Here is a 21,896-nt window from a genome sequence, read left to right as displayed (position 1 = left end):
GTGCTCAGCATCTCCTGCTGCTGTGACCCACAAGCCACTCAGGCAGCATCCTGAGATGCCAGATGGCCTAAGGACCATCTGCTGCCCATTCCCTAGAGAGAGATGTAGGTCAGTTTAATGCACAAATATGCAAACAATTGAGATACAATAAGCTGGTACTGGGAGTGGCAGCCAGTGGTGTGAAAAGAGAAATAGGACTTCAGCTCCAGTGAAAAAAGGCTCAGAACAACAATAGGTGGAAAAACACATGAATGCTACAATGATTTGGAGTAAGCCTTCCAATCAAACTGTTGTTGCATGGCACTAGAAGATCCAGAAATTTTTTACACCTAATTTATAAGGGATATGAGATAAAATAATACTGAGGAGATCACTATCAAGAAGTGCTGGCTCAGAAATAGTCCATATGTTAGCAGCATAATCAGACTTCCACTGGAGATAGTGTCTGTGGGGCAGAAATAATATACTTGGGACAGTTTCTCATTAGTCTTATTTATCTACTTGGAAAAGGCAGCTCATATTATCTGGGGATGCATGGACATTGTGTCTTAAGGAAAAATCAGTTCTTCAAATCTTCTTCAGACACTGGAAGTGATTCAGTACTGGTCTAAGGAGGTCACAGATTTAAGGATAATGAATGGGAGTTTGAAAGGTTGGGGGCTTCTGCTGGAATGGGTTGGAAACAGACTGGATGTGCTTTGAGAGAAGATAAAGCTCTGAGGTTGTTTGTGACAGGGCAGTGGAACTGAGCAGAATACCAGTGAAGAAAAGGGTGTTTGTGCAGGCTGGGATGGCTACATCTGGTGATCTGAGAAGAGAACTGGCTGAAAACCCTCTCTGTGAAACCTGGGCTGCTTCTGTCTCTGTTCAGGGAAAGAGAAAGAAATCTTTCTCAAACCCATGAGAAAGAGGAGAAATGTACCTTTCCCATATGAAAGCTAGACCAGTCCTTGAGAATTTGCTGCAACAAAGCTGAATTTCTTTTTCAGTCGTGCTCAGGTGTGAGCTGGATTGCACAACCATAATCCTGTGCTCTCCTTGGTGCACAGTTGCATTTCCACTGATGTCATTGGTAATATCACATAGAAATTGCTTCTCTTGCAGCCTGTTTCTGTATTAAACACAAGCCACAGCAGCATAAACCAACTGAAGAAACAGGCTTCCCAAGGAAAGCAAGGCTAATAATTTCTACCTGTATTTATCATTTACCCTATATGATATCCAGTGCATTCAGCCTTAACAAATGGAAGGACAAATTAATAATTAAGTCAATGCTATTGAAGCTTCTGAGTTTTCTTCCTATCTATTCTTGACACATTTTTTCTTTTCTTTCCCCAGGCCATTTTTTTCTAATGCAACATTGAGCTCTCACCTGCTGATGTTCTCAACCTGCCCTCTGGTGTTAGTATCATTGGCATTGAAGCAGTTACTTTTGGGGGTTTTATGTATTCTTTTTGTGTGTCATGGGAAGGTTTAGGCGAAAGGACAACTGGGAAGGTTTCGAGTCTCCCTTCCAAATGCTAAAGGGCTTTAAAGAATGCAGACTCTGTCTAAAGCCAATACTGTGTTGGTTAAATCACTTTAAACAATTTTTAGGGTTTCTTTTTCTCCATAAGCAATGGCAAACTTTTATTTCCTCTTCCACCTAAATGAAAGCTTAATCTCTTCAGAAGCCCTAATATCTCCCAGAAGCCACACAGACTGATTTGGCTTGCAGGGTAGTCTCTGGACAGAAGGTGAAGCAGTTGGGGAGGGTCTCCTGCCTTCTACACTGGCCAGAAAAGAGGTTTCTGAACTCCTTTTCAAATTGTGGCTGCTCTGATCCATGAGACCACACTTGCCAGCAGCACAAGAAAATCTGGAGACAACCATTCCTGGTGACATCATACATGGGGATGCAAACTGCAGTGGACTGCTATCTCAGTGCCAGTTCTGTACAGTGAGAGCATTATTTTTGGATTCTAGCAAGAAAACCCTGCTAGAAACCTGAAGGGGTTCTTCACAGCTTTCCTGCTGGACATTTTTTTGTTTCTTTTTGGAAAGATGCAAGTCTTTCAAAGTATATCGTACCTGGGCAAAACCAATTCCTGTAATACTGCTACTTCAGTCAATTATATTGGAAAGAAAATTGGCCCATTTTGTTTAAATATGTACCACAATATACTCATGCCATTCCATAATTATAAAATGTAGCATGATAATATATACTTATAAAGCACGTAAGATATATAATGAAGGTTTAGTGTGTATGAAGAACTTAGAAATGCCTATAATGTAAAATGTGTGATCAGAAGTTAGAAAGACTCCTCATACAGATCTTGTGACACAGAAGCACAGTGATGTGTGAATAGTGGTCTAGGGGTCAGCAGCTTGCTGTGTCTGGCAGCATTTCCCTGCTGTGGGCAGCTACAACTGAGCCAGTGTTGGGAAAATCCTAGGGGTTCCCAATGCAAAGTCTGTCAAGACTGATCTCCACTGCGTTTAAATTACTTCTATAGAAATGTTGTAAACATTTGGGCAAATCAGCCATTTTGCATGGTGATCTCCTGGAATAGTTTCTCTCTTGCTTAGTCCTGTGTCAATGAAAAGGAAAAAAAAAAAGGGGGGGGGGGGAAAGAACATATTTCCATTTATTTGCATATACAAAGCAGGTGTTCCACACTGCATCAATTTTCTACAGATTTCCTAGTTCCAAATCAATCTCAAAAGGGTTGGGAGGTTATGATTTGCCTTCTAATAAGATTTTATGGCCTGAAGGCTTTGTCGTATACCTAAGGTTTGTCAGGTTTTTTTCTTCTGCTCTAAAAGACCCTGGCTACCAATGGCAGTTACTAACACAGCCAAATTAGCTGGCACAGAAAATCCCAGTAGGCAATAGACTTAACTATTTTAAGCAAATAATTTAATTCTTAATCTACATCAGTAAGAATATAATTTCTGAAATTTAGCAAGGCAACTTCTCTAAGAATCTGAAGGAATTCCCCATGGTTTGCTGCTGAACAGTTTTTGACTTATTCTTGGAAAGATTCAAGTCTTTTGAAACCTTAAGAGCAAGCAAAATCAATTATCAGGGTTTCCATTTCCTTCAGGCAATTTCCACTGCTTCAGCTTGCCCAAGAGATAGACTCTCGATAAATATATTATGCTATGTGCTATTTGAAGAATTTGGCAAAGTGGAGAATAGCTTCACTTGAAACTTCACACATAAGGTAGAAGAATCCCTCAGGTGAGGCATGCAGTCACGTCTGAATGCATCTCTGCAGTTTATGCAGGTAATTTATTAGAAAGAAGAGCAGTATTAGCTGTTTCCAGTTATTCTGGTACTGCAGTGAAGTTACTGCTGATTTACACCACTATAAGCTATCATGAAATCTAGTATGGAACTTCAAAAAGATACTGAATCCTGAAATTGTCTAATTTTTTAATAGAATTTAGTTTTAAAATTGTGACTCTCTGGCTAGAACTGACCTTCTATCAGGAAACTGTGGGAACAGATTTGGGCCAAATCAACCATCAACCTTGGACATTTTGTAAACCTGCCAGGGGAAATCTCTGGGCCAAATTCAGATGTAATCATGCTGTAAATCACATATCAGGCAGAATTTGGAAGTCCTTTAAATGCCAAGGGTACACTGGTCAAGGGTGAAGCTGTAGAGGAGAAATTATCTATTCCAGTAAGATAATTTTATTATTATTTTTTTTAAAGATTGCTGCTGGAGCTGGCTTGTAGAAATTAGAAATAAAAAAGACTTATTAAAGGCTCAGTCCTGCAGCTGCTCCTTATGTAGAATTGCCATTGACTGCCCAAGCAGCACCTGCTGGGAGCAGCATAGAGAATAAAGCAAATGAGACACTGAAGGGGAGCTCTCTCAGCTGTATGGGCAGTAATTGGAGCCAAACATCTTTCTCTGGAAAGGACAAGATCCCAGGTTTGTTGACAATCATAAGGAAGCTGAGAGGGTGGGGGCCTGAGGAACACTATGACTAACCTGTCTAAGACTATGGAAGGGAAGAGTAGGGACTGACACAATGGGAACAATGCAGATTGAGATAACACTTAAACAACACTTGGAAATAAGGAGGACATTTGTGCTTAAATATAAAGATATGGAGAAAGAAGGGGGAAAAGAACAGAGACAGTAATGGTGAAATAAATTCTAATGAGGACTTTATTTCATAGGATAATGACATGGTGGTTGATGAACTATTCGTTCAGAAGGAACCACGTGGTGATCTGAAGAGCTGGCAGCACTACTGCGTGATGTCTAAAGCTGCTGCTGGTGTAAACACCAATGACCCAATTTAAGACAAGAGTGGGATGAGAATCACTACATGGAAAACAAAAGGGTGCAAAAGGTACATTGGCATTAAGAGATCAAAACTGAGAAATGGTGTTAATTGGATTTTTTATGTGGGTTTTCTAGCTGTCTAGGTAGAATCACCTTATTAAACATAACAACATTTGCAGGGGGAAATGAGTAAGGAAGAAAAAAAATCACAAGAGATTAAAGGATGGATAAAGAAAAACAGCAGATGAGAGTGATTTCCATATTTTACTGAGCTTAAAGACATATACCAGAGATGACACCAATGCCAGCAAATGTTTAGAATATAGTAAAACTTAATTTTGTGTACACAAAAAGATTATGAAAGTCATAACTGTTGGGAAAGGCAAGTTGCTCTCTAACTTAGATCCTGGACTTTAATGGGAGTATACAGATGGATATATGCATTATACTTAGTCTTAGACATCTTTGGGTGTGTCTCCAAAACTCCTTCTACTACTATGAATTTTAAAAAGTGTTTTTCCTCTAATGGCACTCTAAGATAAAGGATGGGTTAGATTTCAGTGCTTCTCAGTAGCCTCAGAGCCGTTATGCAGTTTGGATTCTCCCAATCCAGTTGGAGTATGAAAAAATGTGAAACAGGGAAAAATCAACTATTCAGCAACCCCCTTGGAATCAGAAAGAACAATATGAGTTCACTCAGATACTCTGAAATCATCATCAGCCCATCTCTAATATTGTCTGTGTTCTTATAGCATTGAGAGGCACATCACTAGTTGCTGTTTATATTTTTTTTTCCTTTGGCCATTAGTTATGTTTTCTGAGTCCAAAATATATTTTAATACAAATAATTATTATCTGGCATTAAAATACTTACATCAAACTTTTAGAATTAAAGATGTAGGAAGCAACTTCTGTAGCAGTGGTTTCAAGTTGTGTACTTCATGTACATCCACTTTCTGCCAAGAGATTCCATTGGTAGTGGAAGTCATAGGATCTGTCTAGTCAGCTTGAATAAAGACTAAAAAAAAAACCTGCACTGCTTTGCACAAGGGAGGGCTAAGCTGGGTAAATTATGGAACTGGAGGGCCTAAATATTAGCCAATATAAAGTAATCCTCCCTACACAAAGGAATCTTGCTTCATATGACCACAGAAATTTGAAATTCTGATTTTCATTAAATTCATAAGACAACCCCCCACAGAGTAATGTAAATAAAATCCTGGGGCTGTCACATTGTCATTCTAATGAGTAATAAATACTATCTGTTCTCAGTTTGTTGTATTTTTCTCTCATCATTTGGTCTTCCACCTGCCTTCCCTGTCTTACAAGACAGCCAGTGGGTAAGCTCCCCAAGGGCACCTTTCAGTTGCATGCTTGTACCGTCCTTGCACAGAAGGCTCCTCCTCTCTGCTTGCACCTCCAGGTTCTTCTTCCTTCTTTACCTTCTGTACAGTAATCTTTCCTCACTAGATCATCTAGCAGAACAGGCAGGAAGGATAGTCACTATTTGTAAGATAGTGCAATGTTTCACCAACCAGATAATGGAAAAAATAAAATCTGTCTTTAGTCCTATTCCTCTTTCTCATTTACCTGCTAAACAATCACAAACAACAAAAAAAGCTAGTGGAGGGCACACTGGGCAGTTAGTTCACCAAAAACCTCCTATGTGCCAGCCAACTGCAAACAAAAAGGTGCACTTCCTTTAAACCTGGCTTGCTCTGTCTGCTCGTTCCTTTTATATCACCAACATTTCACTAGGTGGGTCCTTCTGATGCTTTATCAATTTCAAAGTCCTATTCAGTCATTCTACACTGTCAAGTGTGGAAGATATCCACAGATCACCAGTATTGCAGGTAACCCTGATGAAAGAGTGGAAGAATAGAGCAATGCAGCATTTCTGCATGATCATCCATCTCAGGCAACAAGCACTGAGGAATCATGAACCCTGTAACTGCTGGCACAAGCAGGTAGAAGCTGACAACTATGAAAAACCCCTAACAACAGTGGATGCTTTACTGGCAACCTGAATTGGTTGGGACATTAAATACTATATTCATCTATTTCTTCCCTGTTTTAGGAGAACAACTAGAAAGAGAAAAGTGTCTATACCCCTAAGATGTGACATACATGGGAGTCTAGAACTCAGCATGCGTGTACTTAGGTTTCCTTAAAAAGGAACCTTCAATTTCCTCACAATGAAGGAGGTTGGCAAAAGCCACTAACCAAAACCAGTTTGGAACTCTTCCTTTTTGTGGGGTAGGAAAAAAAATGAGGAAAATGTTAGTCAACCAGATTTAGCAGAAAACATCTAACTCAGCTTTCCATCTACCTTCCTTCCTTTTTCCAGTAGTTAAAGACCACACAGTCATGAAAATAATCCCTCCAAACCAAGAAAGAAGACATTTTCATGTTATTTCACCTTATGCTAAGGAAAAAAAGTCATCAGAAAATTCTATTCAATCTTCATTAGAATTATTATAACAGTAACAAGAAGCTAACGTCAGAGGAAAACATGGATCTAAAAATACCTTAATCCATTCCTGGCCTAAACACCATTTTAAGAATATATGTAAATATGTGATACTATATTTGAATTAAGTTAGTAAGGACCTCAGTTAGGCTCCCGGTCATCATAGTGATTGTGGATTCACACAATCATTGACTCAATCCAAGTTGACATTATCATCGTAATGCCACGTGTTAGAGTCACAGAGGATGGTCCATGTCTGCACTGACAGTGCTAGGCTCATGCAATAATTTAACTTGCTCAAGCGGGGACTCTGGCACCACCACTTTATAGTTTCAAGAAGAGCTTACAAGACCTGAGACTGATTTACACCACTATGGTGTATCCAGGACAAGCAATGTATAGTCCTCCTAAAATGAAAAATGTGTTCAGAGCACTTTTAGGCCCACTGACACTAGTGGGGTGACTTAGGGGAAACTGAAATGTGGTGTTAGATTTAGAATATGCAATGCAATTTTGGAATAAAGTACTGCTTGCACTCCAAAAGGTACCCCAAGGGTATGGCTGTACCGGGTAAGCCATCAATCAAGCCCTGACTTTTGACTTGGACACCACTGGCCAAGCAATTAGCTAGGTCAGAACCAGACCCAGAGTATTACTGATCTAGGTTTTGGTGATGAAGATAATCTGGGAAAATCAGGTTTATAATAATCTTAACTCCTGTTAATCTTCATAATTAATAAATCAAGACCACTGTCTGTTGAAAACTAACCATAAAGAAACCCAACCAAATGGAGAACAGAGCTCCTGAACTTGGCTTATGCACCAGGTCTTTTCTTGTTTTGCCTTATCTTCAATCAAGGTTATGAGGATATCATTCAGGGAAAAGCTGTCATGTACCGAAAGAACTAGAGAGATCTGAAGGAGAAGCAAGGAAACAAAGTATTCTTCCTTTCTTCCTTGGGCCAAAATACTGAGAATTCAGCTTTTTGAACTAACAAGTGCTTTGCTTCACTGGTTTCTGTGGACCCAACCTCCTCTTTTAAAAACAAGCCTTGGTTATAGAGCCTGGGCGAAAAACACACAATCAAACCCAGGTCCTCTAATAGAGGACTTCACTGCTTCTGATATTTACATGTGAAAAGAACCATGTCAAAAAGGCTCCTGAACTAGAAGGCATGCACTAGAGGAACCAGACTAGGGTCCCTGTGACTATTAACCCAATTTTTGTGATGGCATTTTGTAATTTTTGTATTAGGTAAAGACTCCATACCATAAACATCCATCACTATTCACTTAGCTAAAAAGCATACGATAAATCAAATTTAAAGGCTGCTCTTATAAAGACTTTAAACATTAAGAAACGCAGGGCTTCAGCTACCCCTAGTGGACAAGCGCCGAGTAGTGCAGCCTTTCTGCAGCCTTTCTGCAGCCTTTCTGCAGCCACTCTGGTGACCGGGTTTTATCTGTCGTGTTAAATGACTCCTACTCTGTTCCAACATCCAAACTGTGACTTGAAACTAAACCCCTCCAAGTAAGCATCGACAATTTAAACAGCTCCTTTCAAAACCCTGTGTGATTATCTGGGCACTGCTGTCGCTAATGTAAAGGGCCTGATTAAATGGTTGGGCAAGAGGACACTGTCCCAGAAGGCAAGAGCTAAGACATAGAAAGAGAAGCCACGGGATGGGAGGGCAGGCTGCCTGCAGCAGCTCCCTATCTGCAAAGCTGGGGACGGGGCGAGAAGCTCGTCAGAGGTTGCTCTTGGCCTTATAGGGTAAAGTCACACACAAGGTGACTTCTGCAGACCAGCTGTCGCCCTCCCCTACCATCCTGGGGCACGGCTGCAATGAACCCCCGCACCGGCTGACCGCGCATCCCAAAGCAAACACGCTACTGCCTCAGACACTTCCAGCGGCTTATTTTTGTCCTCATCAAACTGATGATGCTTCCTGGCCACTGACAGAGAATCCCAACAGATGAAGCTGAGATACTAGATTACAGGGGGGTTAAAAAGAGAGAGGGTGATTTTTAGAAGCAGGACTGAGCACAGGCTTCAAGTCCAGGTTTTGGCTACAACAGTTTCCAGCATGGTGGCTGACCGGGAATGGGACTGCTCCCTGCTCCTCTTCCAGGAGCAAGGACACGGATCCTTTGTCTGTCCTCAAGAGCAGAGCGGCCAGCACGCAGGGCTGCAGGCTTCATCAGCTCCATCTGACGGCAGCTTTGCTCATTTACATCCACCAAAGCAAATTCAGGTTTATGTTGAAATAATGCTCTGTGAAGGTTAACACTTCAAGTTTTCTTGAACTCTCCACTTCTGTGGTGTACAACATTGTGTCCCATCAGACACGACAAGCAAAACCAAGCTATTCCCATCACTCCACAGACAGGCACCCATTTATAACTTGTGGGTTAAGGCTGAATAGTTTTCAGACCTATCCCATAAAGATTTTGAGTAAGAAGCCTTTAAATGCTTATCCTGGCAGAGAGTGAAATCTGAAATTCTTTATGTTACTTCTGTTTCAATTGTAGCAGAGAAGACCTTTTATATACTTTTAGAAACTTCACCCTCTCCTGCACCATGTACCAGTGCCAGCCAAGCAGGCTGCAGGAGGAAACTTTCAGTACAACTGTTAGAAGGGTTTTGGTCAAAACTGCATATAAGCAGGTGTGCCTTCAGCAACTTATGAGGATGAGTGCCTGCTAAATATTTAGCTTTTCAGCTTAAGAAATGCTGTGTACTTACACTAGTAATGTCAGCTACTGTTTTAAGAGCTTGACAGTTCTGAAGGTTTCTTTTGTTTTAGTTCACTGCTGATAAAATAGGGAAATTATTGCCAAACAAACAAGCCAAAAGATGGCCCAATGAAATAAAAAGGTGAGAAAAGTGGTCAGCATTTTATGAAGACTGATAAGCTGAAGGTCTTTTGCTTGTTTTTAACATGGTAAATATTTGTCTCTCAAAATCTGTTTCAGGCTTGTGATCAAATTGCCCCCCTGTCAATTTTTAAGAGGGAGAAGGGCACAGCAGATGGAGAAGAACTGCAATACCTGATCCATCTTTATTAAAAACCTGGTGTTGCAAATTTCTTTCTAAAATGAGGCAAAGAGTGTAACAGAGAGCCTACCATAACAGTGGCTCATCTGTTCAGTCATTTGATGTATCTCGTTATTGTTGCAGTTACTGAGACTCAGCTTTATTTTGTGCAACAGCACAATAGTGGCACCATATTGAAATGTGTACATATATTTTCAGAAACTATGTAAAACACCTCCTCTGTACTGACAAAATGATGCACTTAGAATACATGAAACCCTGAGAAAATGCTGCTGCCTTCAGTTCCAAATTCCTTTGATTCCTCATCTTAGTTTTATTGCACATGCAGTGTTATCTGACAAATAGTTTTGCTTGACTATTAAAAAAATACTTTTTCTTATCATTTAAACAGCTCCTGTCAATGTTACTTAGTCCTTGCTCATACTGCTATTCCTGTGAGTGATAATTCAGAAATAGATCAGGTTAAGGCTGGTGTGTGTAGCCCAGATCTGTAACACTGACATTTCTTATTCCTGTCTCCAGTAGCCCCTGTGAGTATTTTGGAGGAAATGAAGGCTTCAAATAGGATATCTGTAGGGTCAAGGATAAGAACTGTTTTTTCTGACTGAATTTCCCTCCTCTTCATGCTCAGGCCCACCCTGATTTGCTGAGGTGTCTAATACAAGGTGGTATAGGCCCTCTGGGTACCAGCTCATGCATTAAGCCCTGCTGTGCTGCAGAGCCAATAAGAAGTGGAGGCAGAGGGCAAGAGGAGAAGGATAGGAACAGGATGGTTCCTATAGGAAGATGTTGATGCAGATGCTACCCATGTCCTGCAGGAGTATTACAATGTCGCTCTACAGACACATGCCACAGCCCTTGGCCAAACACCAACGATCCATGGGGCTTCATGGGCAAACACCAACGATCCATGGGGCTTTATAGCCAACCTCTTCAGCAGATCTGGAGCTTGGAAAACATTTCCTGATGGGGGGGCGGAAAAAAAAAAAAAAAAAAAAAGCAAATTAGAAGAACTGTGCAAATCCAGATGTTGGAATTTTCCAATCCCCTAGCAAGACAACAAAAACAGGGGATAATCCTCGTTTATGTAACTTTTTTTTTTTTTTTTTTTTTTTTTTTTTACATAAAACCTGAGACCGGCAGGCACGTTGTTATCACAGGCTTTGTTTGCTACTTCTCTAAATCCACGCCGCGAGATTTCGAGAGACCCCGCGCCCCTCGGGCCGCCCTGCCGGGGCTGCCGCCCATTGCCGCCGGCTGCCAGCCCCGCCCCACAGCCGGCCCGCCGGGCAAGCCCGCAGGGGCACACGCCCGGCTCCCCTCGCTGTGGGCCGTGCCCTTCCTCTCCGTCCCGCATGCCCTGCGCTGCCACTACAGCCCAACAGGGCCGAGCTCGGTGGCTCCCGCCCGGTTGCTCCTGCCGCCGCCAGTGCCTTCGCCCACCGCGTCCGGAGGCGGCTGCACGGAGCCCGGCAGCGCCCACGGGCGGGCAGCGGCAGGCAGGACAGCAGGCAGGGCAGCAGGCAGGCAGGGCAGGGCAGCAGGCAGGGCAGCAGGCAGGCAGGGCAGAGGCAGGCAGGGCAGAGGCAGGCAGGGCAGCAGGCAGGCAGGGCAGGGCAGCAGGCAGGGCAGAGGCAGGCAGGGCGGCAGGCAGGCAGGGCAGCAGGCAGGCAGGGCGGCAGGCAGGCAGGGCAGAGGCAGGCAGGGCGGCAGGCAGGGCGGCCGCCCGCACGGGGGCGCCATGGCGCCACCGACCGTCCCGCGCAGGTGGCTGCGGCAGTCGCGCCGGGACCTGCGCAGGGGCGGGCCGAGCCGGGCCGAGCCGGCCGAGCCGGGCCTCCCGCAGCGCCTCCAGCCCTCGCATGCAGCGGCGGAGCCTCGTCGGTGAGGTGACAGATGCCCCCCCTTAGACTGCCCGCCCCGGCACTCGTCCGTGAATTCTTAATTCCCGGGGTAAAAGGCAGAGGAGTGCGTTAATCGGCACCTAATTTTCCACTGAGCGCATCTTGCGTGGCAGGGCGGCTTAGGGCTGATCTCCCTTCCAAATAAAGCATCGCATCTATTTATGGCAGTGGCTTAAAGAGGAGCAGATCTCATGTACCATGGTGGAAGTTCTTGAAAAGCAGCCAAAGTACAGAGGTCAAGTTTCCTGTACCAAGAGCAACTTAACGGGACACAAGATGGGAATGTCCTTTGCGAGGATCTGGCGGTAGCTGGAAAACTGGGTCACTCTGCATTTTTCACTAATGGCTGGGTTAAAATAATAAATTACTTCAGTGTATTTCTAAACAGTGTGAAGACTAGAGAGGATCCACTTGAAGGCCTGTTACTGCCTCAACAGTGGAAGCCAGTGGGAGCATTGCCAAGGGGTTCATGTAGGGAAGATGAGGGTCAGGCCCCTTAATATAACTTGGTGAATGATATTATGAATAAGAAAGTATGTAGCTGTACTGTCCACTGGGATCTGACTCTTCATTAGAAATTAAGGGACAAGGTAGGCAATATGATTGTTTTGCAAATTTCCCCAGGGTCTGCTTTTAAGTAATCGTAAAAATCCTTGACGATGCCTTGCCCAAAGCCAGCGCTGCTTTCAGTAGCTACTGTTGTTTAGAGGCAGCAGCTCTCAGGAGTTTTACAAGGAGTTGTACGGTAATAGAGTCTACCAGCGTGCCCATGAAACTGCCTATTCTTGGAAGAGCTTATATGGGAGGATTTAATGTTGACAGTCTTAAGTAGTGATGTCTCAACTGTGAAGAATCTGTTGTTTAACCAACTTTATGAAGCAAAAGTGCTGATCGTTAAAAGCAAGAGTATTCCCTTTTGTTTCAGGAGACTGTGCACATAATTTGATAGTCTCTTTTATAATAAGCTGATTAGAATGAGAAATATTACCCTCTCAAACTCCAGCAGAAGAGGGCAATGCAACGTGTGAAGATCAAATAGCCTTAAAATGGATACAGGATTTATATAGTGGCAATTTGGGCAATGGCTCTTAAAACTGCAGCTACAGTCTTCTAAACACTTTTACATTATTGGTGAGTTGATAAGTTATGATTCACTGCCATTTGATGTTAAATTTACTGTCAAAAAACGTGAGCGATCACTTGGCTGAATCCAGAGGGTTGTTTTTTTTTAAATTCTTGGGTGCTGAGAGTTGTCTAAGACCAGGCTGTTACCGCCTGCAGGGAGCATTTCATTGTCAGGTTTACCCAAAAGTGTACACTTTTTCCCCCAGCTTTGTTGATACTTTAATACAAGCGTTATTTATTTTTCATTCATAAAACATACTAGCTGCATCATGTCTGCAAGGCAAAGAAGGCCAAGTATCACTTTTCTCACCAGCTGGGACAATTTTAGCAATAGTAATCAGTTTAATTTCCCAGCTTGATTCAAACCCCTGCTATTTACATTCCCATGGTGTGGTGATATCCTCCCCTGTTTATGCTTCCAGGTTTAAAATTTAACTACATCCACCATGCTCTTTTTCTTCCTAACAAATTCAGAAGGCTGGAAAGGGAAGCAAAAAGCATGGTGGTATCGTTCTATATTGAACTTGGGACGTATGTGTAAGGAGGATTACGTTTAGTATTAGGGTCCTGAGCTGGCAGTCCTCACTGTAGTAGTAACTTAAGCAGGAGCTTTGCCAAAGGCTGAGTGGGGGCAGAAGGCTGCAACAGTTGGCACTGAAGGAGCAAGATGTCAATTGCCTTGTAACAATGGGCAGGTTTTTTTCCAAATATGTGAAGTAGATCTGTATGGATTTGCTTCAGTGGCTTTAGCCCATAGCAGTTTCTGGGAAAGGGGGTCAGAGATGTCCCATGATGGAATATTTTTGGGATATATGCCCCTTCTCCTAAGGCACTAGAAGTGAAACATACGCAGTTTGGAGCAATGCAGACTTGCATCAATATAGCAATCTCCTGTGTTATCCATGTGAGGTGAGAGGGACAGGACACCCACCACCACCCTCCCTTCCCAAATTACAAATACTTGCATGTTAAGCGCTTGGTCTTTTCACATAAAACTTCCAGGTGAGATAATAAATATACAAAAGAACAAAGTCTACTATGTAAATGAAAGCAGATTTATAAAATTACAAGTTTAATAGATAAATATAATAAATACTTTATGCATCATAACTCTGGACAACTACATTTAAAGCAAGTATGTTGGCAAGTCACAAAAAAGTTGCGCCTCGGCAACTTTATTTTTCATAAAACCACACTGACAGGCATATTACAATGTTACGTATGAGGCTTTACGCTGCAAGTATGTTCAAATCCTGCTCACCTACTGAGTTCACCATGACATAGATATGGGTGTAGTGTACTTTCTATTTTGGAATGTCTTTTTTGCACACCAACACGGTTGTACAGATAGATGTTCCACTTACCAGGGACAGCTGGGGAAGAGTTTTGAAGAAAAATACTGGTAAATGACTTCTAGAAAAACTAAAGCATTTCTTAACTTTTTATTGACATTGGCAAATTAAAATAGAATAAATTAACAATATTTTCTCAAAAAAATGTTTTGTACAAAAATACTGTCAAAATTTCCTGAAAAGCTTTCAACACAGTAGTATCTTTTCATGTACTGAATAAACTATATTAGCACAGTGTCAAAATGCTGAAGACAGAAACAAAATAATAATAATAATATTAAAAAAAAAAAAAAGCAACTGTGAAATGGTTGCCACTAGTCAACATTCCATCCACACCATATTATTGTCTGTACATATGGGGGAGGGGGAATGGGTAGCAGACTTTTAAGTAACAGTATTACATTTCCTGATCTGGAAAGGTTTGGCCCATATCTATTAAGCTTCCAGTTTAGCGTCTTTAAGAAAAAAAAAGAAAAGAAAAAGAAAAAAATTAGGCTGCACTGCAATGCATAGTTAAAAATTAAGCAAGATGGCAGCATCTGTGCAGTAGTATCTGCCCTTCAAAGTTCACGCAACCAACTAATGCATTTTTTTCCCCGTTCACTCAGAATTTGAATGCAGTTCAAGTAATTGGAAATCATCGCTTACAAAATCCACAAGATTAAGCAATTTGCCAAGATTAATATCTAACAGTTCAGCACTGTGGGAATTATGGGCACGTTACTGCGAGGAAATTAAGAGTGTGAGGAGGGGATGGGGGTTACCAACATAAAAAGGCAGAGTTGCCTAGAAATTATTACTACGGGAGGGGACGTGAATGTCGAAGCTACTAAAAAAAAAAAAAAAAAAGAAAAAAAAGTGGCAGCGGTTTAAGGAGGGGACAAAAAAAAAAAAAAGAAAAAAATTATTTATACAAGCGCATAGTTGACTCTGCTTTCCAGATTCTCACCTTTTCAAGCCCTGAAAAGTGAGACACCGTGTCTAGGGGAATGTTTTCATTCGCACCGATAGAAAGTCCTTTGTTTGTTTTAAATGAATCAGCAGCTCACCCTGCTGGGCTGCTGTTTGCAAACGAAGTCTGTCATGAAGTCAAACTCGTTCTGTCCCAACCACAGCTCGGGAAGCTCCTTGATGCGATCCAGCCCCATTTCGATGACTAAGGACATGAGGACCTCCTCGTCGATGAAGTCAGTGTCTATGACATTGGGCGGCAGCATTGCCGCGGGGACGTGAGGGACAGCGGGCGGCAAGCCGCTGCCGCCGCCGCCGTGCTTGGGGTTGCAGTCCCTGAAATGCTGCTGCTGGCTGCTGCCGTTCAGCTGGTGGCTGCCGGGGTGCAAGTCCGGCATGTAGTGGCTGTGGGGGTAGGGGTGGTGGCTGAAGTACTGGTTGTTCAGCTTCTGGAGCTGCATGCTGGCGCTCAGCTGCCCTCCCGGGCTGGCGACGGGGGGGGCCAGGAACTGGGAGCCGCTGAAGCGGGCGGGGGGCGGCATGCTGCCTGCCGGGTGCCCTCCGCTCACGCTGCCCGGCCCCATGGCGTGCCTCACCCCGCTGCTCGCGTTCATATTCCCAGCTCCGTAATGTATATGGTCGCCCATCAGGGCGCTGAAGGCGTGCTGCTGCGGCGGCTGCTGCTGCTGGTGGTGGTGATGGGGAGTGGGAAACTGCCCCATGCCCATCCGATGCGCGGGGTGGTGGTGAAGCCCGCCGGATCCGTCGGGGAATCGCCCGTGGTTCATGGCCATCATGTGGTCTGCCATTGCCCACCTGGAAAGTTAGCGTGGGAACACATTAGGAAAATACACCCTCGGACATCCAGCCACCCTCTCCCGGACCGGCTGCATCTGCCCGGCCCTGGGAGAAACGACTTCGCTGGTCCCGCCGTCCTCTCTTTCTCGGGGGAAAAAAAATTTAAAAAAATCTCCCACCGCGGCTCCACCGCGGAGTACAAAAGAAAAAATAAAAAGAGGAGCCTGCGGTACGAAAATCCCCGTCCCCTCCGCTAATCCGGCGAGCAACACGCCTTCCCACTCCAACTTGTGCATACCTATCAGCGGAAAGTGTTGCATACGGCAACAGCCGCCTCCTCCCCGCACGTTCAAAAGGCTCCCGAGCCCCCCGGCTTCGCCAGGGAAGGCAGCGGATTTCCACGGTGCTCTCGCTAACTTGCGGGGACCGAGCAAAGAACTGGGAAGTCCCTCCTAGCCGCTGTCAGCAACTTTTGGAATTAAGTCCTAATTATTTTGGTAAAAATACAGTAATGCACAGTTAAGGAGGTAAAGCCAGGCAGCTGTGAAACACCTTTCCTCGCGTGTTTAAACAGTCCCATTTTTCCTGTTGCACACAAAAGGGACACCCAGCACCAGCTACGAGAACCGCCGCACTCACCTCCCGGTTTCTTTCTTCTTTTGCTTCAAAGGTGGCGGCGAAATCAGTCAGTAAAAGTCACCAAGCATAGAGAGGGCTTCCCCGGCTCGCTCCGCGCCGCTTACGTGACGGTTCTGTGATCGCTGCCGCAGCCCCAGAGCTGTTTTTCACTCCTCTGTGAGGCTCATCGGCACTTGCCAACAATGAGCTGTGTTTCTTCCCCAGCTTTGGCCACAGCTAATATAGGATTTCAGAAGGGAGGAGCAAAACCCTTACAGGCAACCAGAAGTAAAACCTGGAGCAAGCGAGGGGAAGGAAAAAAAAAAAAAAAAAGCCACGAAAGAAAAAAAAAAAAAAAGAAAACAACAACCCACCCCGGCAGCCGCCGCGCAAACGCGCACAGGCGCGCACAGGCGCAGGGCACAGGCGGGCAGGGGCGGAGGCGCAGGAAGGGCCAGGCGGGTCTGGAGGGCGCCCAGGCACCACCCCTCCCCCCCCCCGCCCTCCCGCGCCCCTGTTGGGCCACACGGCGCCCCCGAATCGCTGCGCTCCGCGCCTCCCCCCGCGGAACAAAGCGGGGAAGGGCGCAGGCAGCGCAGCCCCGCGCACCCCGCCGCACATCACCCGCCTCCGGCGCGGCCACGGCGGAGGGCGCTGCCGGCCCGCCCCGCGCTCGGGCACCGCCGGGTTCCCTTCTTGCCCCGTCCGCTGTGGGGCCGCGGGCACGCGTGGGTCTGGGCTCCCTGGCGGTGCTGCCCGGGCAGAGCGAGGGCCGCCCGTCCGGCCCCGCCGCGGTGCAGGTGCTCGGCCCCACCGGCCTGTGTCCCCCGGACTTGCGTGGGCGCCCGTGGGGTCTGCCCCTTGCCCGCAGGTGAGGGCCGAGATCCACCTTTTCCACAGACACGGTGTGTGGGGGTGCTGGCACGTTATCCACCCCACCTCCTTCCGTCCCTCGTGTTTACCCCACAACCACCAGGTGTGTGCAGGGTGAGTGCCCACCCACGCTTGCCCTTTCCCGGGTTGGTGGGGTTTATTAGAATTATTTATTACTGTTTTTCTTGGAATGGCAAGGACGAACAGAACATGCGGAGTGCGAGTGGGTAGGTGCTTTGCGAAGGTGATGGCCCTGGCTGGGCAGGTCCCCTATCGCTGCCCTGTGTCCAGCAGTGCCCTGCCTTGCAGCACCATGCGTGTGCAACCCCCCGGAGACCAGCACTCTCGCCTCCTGTTCCAGATCCACCAGCTCCTCTCATGGCGACGGCTGTGCTGAAGTACCAGGGAAGCACCAGGGACACCTGGGGGAGGCCTGCCGCGAAGCACTGGCTGGTGGCCTATTTTCAACAGTGCCTTCTCCTGGCTTTGTGCACCCCATCTTTGCTTTCTCCCTTTCAGCTGCCCACAGACATGCCAAGGAGGCAGCAGTCGGAAAGACCCCCTCCCAGGACACAAGGAATTGTGTGCTTCTCTTTTGATGTCAAAGCTGCCATCATGTAGGCTGAGCTGGGGTTTCTGCTCCTCTACGCACTCCCCAAGGACATAGATGTGCAGGAGGTCCTCCTTGGGGAGGCACAGGCAAGGGCAAATGGAATGCTTCAAGATGCTATTCATGTGCCAGCCCTCTTGCCCCCTTTTGGGTGGGCTAGGCCCTTAGCTGGCCACAGGGAACTATGAAGATGAAACCAAAAAGAGGTTTAGCTCCACCTCACCTCCTGCTGACATGGAGGCAGAGCTGGGTTCCCAGATACAGTGAGGTGTGGGGGATGAGAGGAGAAGGGTAATTCCCTATGTGGCTGGTGCAATCCGTAGCAAAGCCATGTGGGCAGGCAGAAATGGCTGGGCATATACAAGGCACCAGAAAAACACCCTGCTGACTCGCAGCTGTGAAAGACAGCAGGGGTGGAATTGAAGCCTTGGGAGGACAGGAAGCTTTTACAAATGTCAGAGCTACCACAAGGAAGTGACCTCATCCTGCAGCTCCCTTTCCTGCAGTGATTAAGTAGGGTGCCCACCACAGTTTCATGTCTTGGTCTTCAAATGTGTGAGTAGGTGGATGTCTGGGAGTTGTTGATCCAGGACCTCCAGTCTGGCTGGGGATGGTCAGAAAAGTGACAGTACTTTTCTGTATATTTTTCCTTTTCATGGTTGTGCAGGTTTTGCAGGGCAAAACAATTAATAATGAGCAGATCCTGTTCCATTTGGCAAGAATTCAGCTGTGTATCATGACAAGTGGTTTGTTTAATGTCTCATATCCATGGTGACACTGGTATACCTTTTTGCCCTGCACTGCCTTAAGTTTGAGATCCTTTTTAAAACCAAGCGCACATCGTATCGCTGCCCTGCAAATGCCCTTTCCTATTTTTGGCTCTCAAATGCTGGAAGCTGCCAGCTTGCCAAAGTGAGTTATGGAGAATTGGCATGAGACTGCCCAGAAGCAATAGCTGGGAAGTCACAGGCTCCATGACACTTCACTCATACAAAAACATATCTTCAGGTATTTACAGTCCACACGCGAAGAACTGGGCAGGATGGAGCCTTCTTCATCAGGGGTTGCAATGGGGTCCAGATAAGGCTTAGCAAAGTGGTGCCAGACAAGCAAAGTTTTTCATTGTTTATGGCCATAGCAAAATGGGAACACAATCAGTTGGTTGCTTTCCAGGAAATGGCTGGAAGACTGGTGACAGGCAGCTAAGGGAATGTAGGACAAAGCATAAACCCATCACCACAGAGCTAGCAGGAAGCCTCAAATCTCATCTATTTGCCTCTTCTGATCTAAGCCATGGTTATTTAAAGAAATCTTTTCACTCATATTCTTCAAAGTCTTCTGCATACCTGAGTTGTTCTTCAGTCAAACAGTGAGAAATCAGGGCATGCATATCTGGAGAATGCTGGAGATGGCCAGGGGTGGGAATAAAAGCAGCAGGGTTCACAGGGTCGCTCCTCAGCGAAGAATCCAAATAGAGTTGAAAGCAGAATGTGACTGCTATGCCCATCTAGGAAGAATCACTGGGAAATATAAAACATGACAGTGCAAAAGAAGGGAAAAGATGGATCCTCTCTTGGGTGTTAACATTGTGGATTGGAAGGTCAGGAAGATACTGAGGTTGGGTTGCAGATGCTGCCTCACTCACTCCTTCCAGACTGGAATGTCTGCAGAGTACGGTGAAAGGAAGGAAAGGAAAATCAAAAAGGAGAATCCCAGATGGTGTTATTTCAGGTATTTACTTGAAATGCTCAGACTGGCTGAATACTTCTCATTCTAAGGACGTATCACAAAAATGTGATACAAAGAGCAATAGATTTCAGGAGGACTTGGATCTCTAAATCCCTTTTTGCAACTCTGAAATTATAATCCCTAACTCTCTGTGACTTGTCTCTCCCAGATCACTCTGGAGGGGAGTTTCTATGTGTTCCCTCCCACGCTGACACAAAGGAGTCAGGAAAACTCAGTTCAGGACATCTGCTAGGGTTATCTGATAGGAAATTTTATATTAGAATGATATCCTGGAAGAAATGTCCTTTCTGTAGAAACGATTAAGCTCTTCTATTGAGAAGACAAGCAATGATTTTCTGGCTGCTCTTACTTCTGACCTTCTTACAGCTTCCTTCAATCCCACCCTTCCCGAGGCACCTGGTGCTTGGGAGGGAAGAGGGAACTGTGGCTGAGGAGGTCTCCAGCTCTTTGCTGGAGCACCGAGTTGCATGGCCACTGCTGGTTTCACTGCCCACCCTGAGGAAAAAAAATGAACAAGATAAGTTTGTTCTGGATGGGCACCCAGGAAGCAGAGGAATCTGTTTTGATCTTTCAGTGTGCATTTCCCCCCCTCCACCCCCCCCGGAATTACTTTTGTGAGAAGAACAGTGGTTTGTTTGCTTTTTTTTTTCCCTGTGGGGTGAAAACACAGGGGTTTTGGCTAGGACAGAGTTTAATTTTTTTACATGCTTTATTGAGAGACCTATTATTCTTACATGGTTTGGGGGATGAAAGAGTGGACACAAGATTAGCCATGGGTCTGGGCATGAGATGTTCTGAGTATCCAGGTTGGATGGAATTACCTTGGCAAATTCAGCTGTTTGAACAGCACCAAAGAGGCAGGAAACACAGGATTAACTCGGTTCAATTAGTTCAATACTAAGTACAAGTTTCCTGAAGCCGTCACAGCTCCCCTCTGCTGGTCCAGACACCAGCTGGACATTCCCCAGAGCTGAGCATCTGCCCACCCATTTCAACAGTCTTCACTCCTGGAGAAGGCCACTGTTGAGTGAGGCAGTGCATCAGACATACAGGTGGGCAGCCCGAGTGTGGAAGAGATGGCCCACTGGGGAGTTCTTTCAGGGGTGGTCCATGTTATATGGGGTTACTGGAGTGATGTCAAAGCAAATCTGTACTGCGGTCCTCACAGCTGGCTGGTGTGGGAGTGTGGGTGGAAATGCAGAGAGACAGAGCCTGTGCTACAGGACTTATTTTTTTTTTTCCAGGTTTCACAAGGTAATCCATCTCTTTTCTGATTCCAAGTGGTTACTCTGATGAGAACAAGGGCTACCAGTGTATTTGTTAGCATTAAGTCTTTATGAAAAGCAAAGAGTTACCCAGAGCAAGGAACCTCCTGTAGTATTTTTGGGGTAGGCTGGAGGGTTTAATGTGCTTACATCCCTTGTTGGTGAGCAGGGACCCAGTGATGTACACATCAAAATGCTGTTCTAAATTAAGGAACACAAGGGTATGCAAATTGTGGTACTTTCTCCCCACCCACCTTTTCCTTTTTGTTTAGATGGCTCAAGATAGTAACATGCTGGTATATTTTATTTCAGCAATAATGAATGTAGCTTTTCACTCTTCATTTGCATCGTCTTATTTGTGTGAGTATGCCATGGGAAGGGTGACAAGCTCCATTGTTTTACCATTACACCCTCTCAGCACAGTGCTTCAAGCCTTTTTGATCGCAACTGAGGTCCTTCCTGAAGTGTAATTTCACTGCAAGGTGTTTTGTTTGAAAAAGTGACTCTGTAAAAATGGGAATGCTTATTAAGAACATTATTTTTTGAAGAGGTTCAAGAGGACATGAACATACAAAATAAACACATGCATGGGGCCTACAAGAAAGCTGGGGAGGGACTTTTTACAAGGGCATATAGCCATCTGGCAAGGGGTAATAGCTTTAAACTGAAAGAGAGGAGATTTGGACATTAGGAAAGAAATCTTTAGTGTGAGGGTTGTAAGGCTGGCACAGGTTGCCCAGGGAGGCTATGAATGCCTCATCCCTGGAAGTGTTCAAGGCCAGGTTGGATGGGGCTTTGAGCAACCTGTTCTAGTGGGAGGCGTCCCTGCCCATG

General features: G+C 45.3%; 1 protein-coding gene across 1 annotated transcript; it reads right to left on the bottom strand.

Moving 5' to 3' along the window:
* Nucleotides 1-13,896: 13,896 nt before the first annotated feature.
* Nucleotides 13,897-16,890, bottom strand: CITED2 (Cbp/p300 interacting transactivator with Glu/Asp rich carboxy-terminal domain 2). The gene is made up of 2 exons (XM_051615534.1): nucleotides 16,587-16,890; nucleotides 13,897-15,965 (listed from the first exon to the last, which is right to left on the bottom strand). Exon 2 carries the CDS (start codon nucleotides 15,956-15,958, stop codon nucleotides 15,236-15,238), a length of 723 nt encoding a protein of 240 aa, XP_051471494.1. The 5' UTR covers nucleotides 15,959-15,965; nucleotides 16,587-16,890; the 3' UTR covers nucleotides 13,897-15,235.
* Between the last annotated feature and the right edge of the window lie 5,006 nt (nucleotides 16,891-21,896).

Source organism: Apus apus, chromosome 3 (genome assembly GCF_020740795.1).
Source record: "Apus apus isolate bApuApu2 chromosome 3, bApuApu2.pri.cur, whole genome shotgun sequence".
NCBI lineage: Eukaryota > Metazoa > Chordata > Aves > Apodiformes > Apodidae > Apus > Apus apus.
The sequence above is the reverse complement of the archived record's forward strand: the minus strand, read 5'-3'. Positions and strand labels throughout refer to the sequence as shown.

Coding starts and splice junctions, on each gene's coding strand:
- CITED2 (XM_051615534.1), bottom strand. CDS start 15,958: ATGGCAGACCACATGATGGCCATGAACCACGGGCGATTCCCCGACGGA.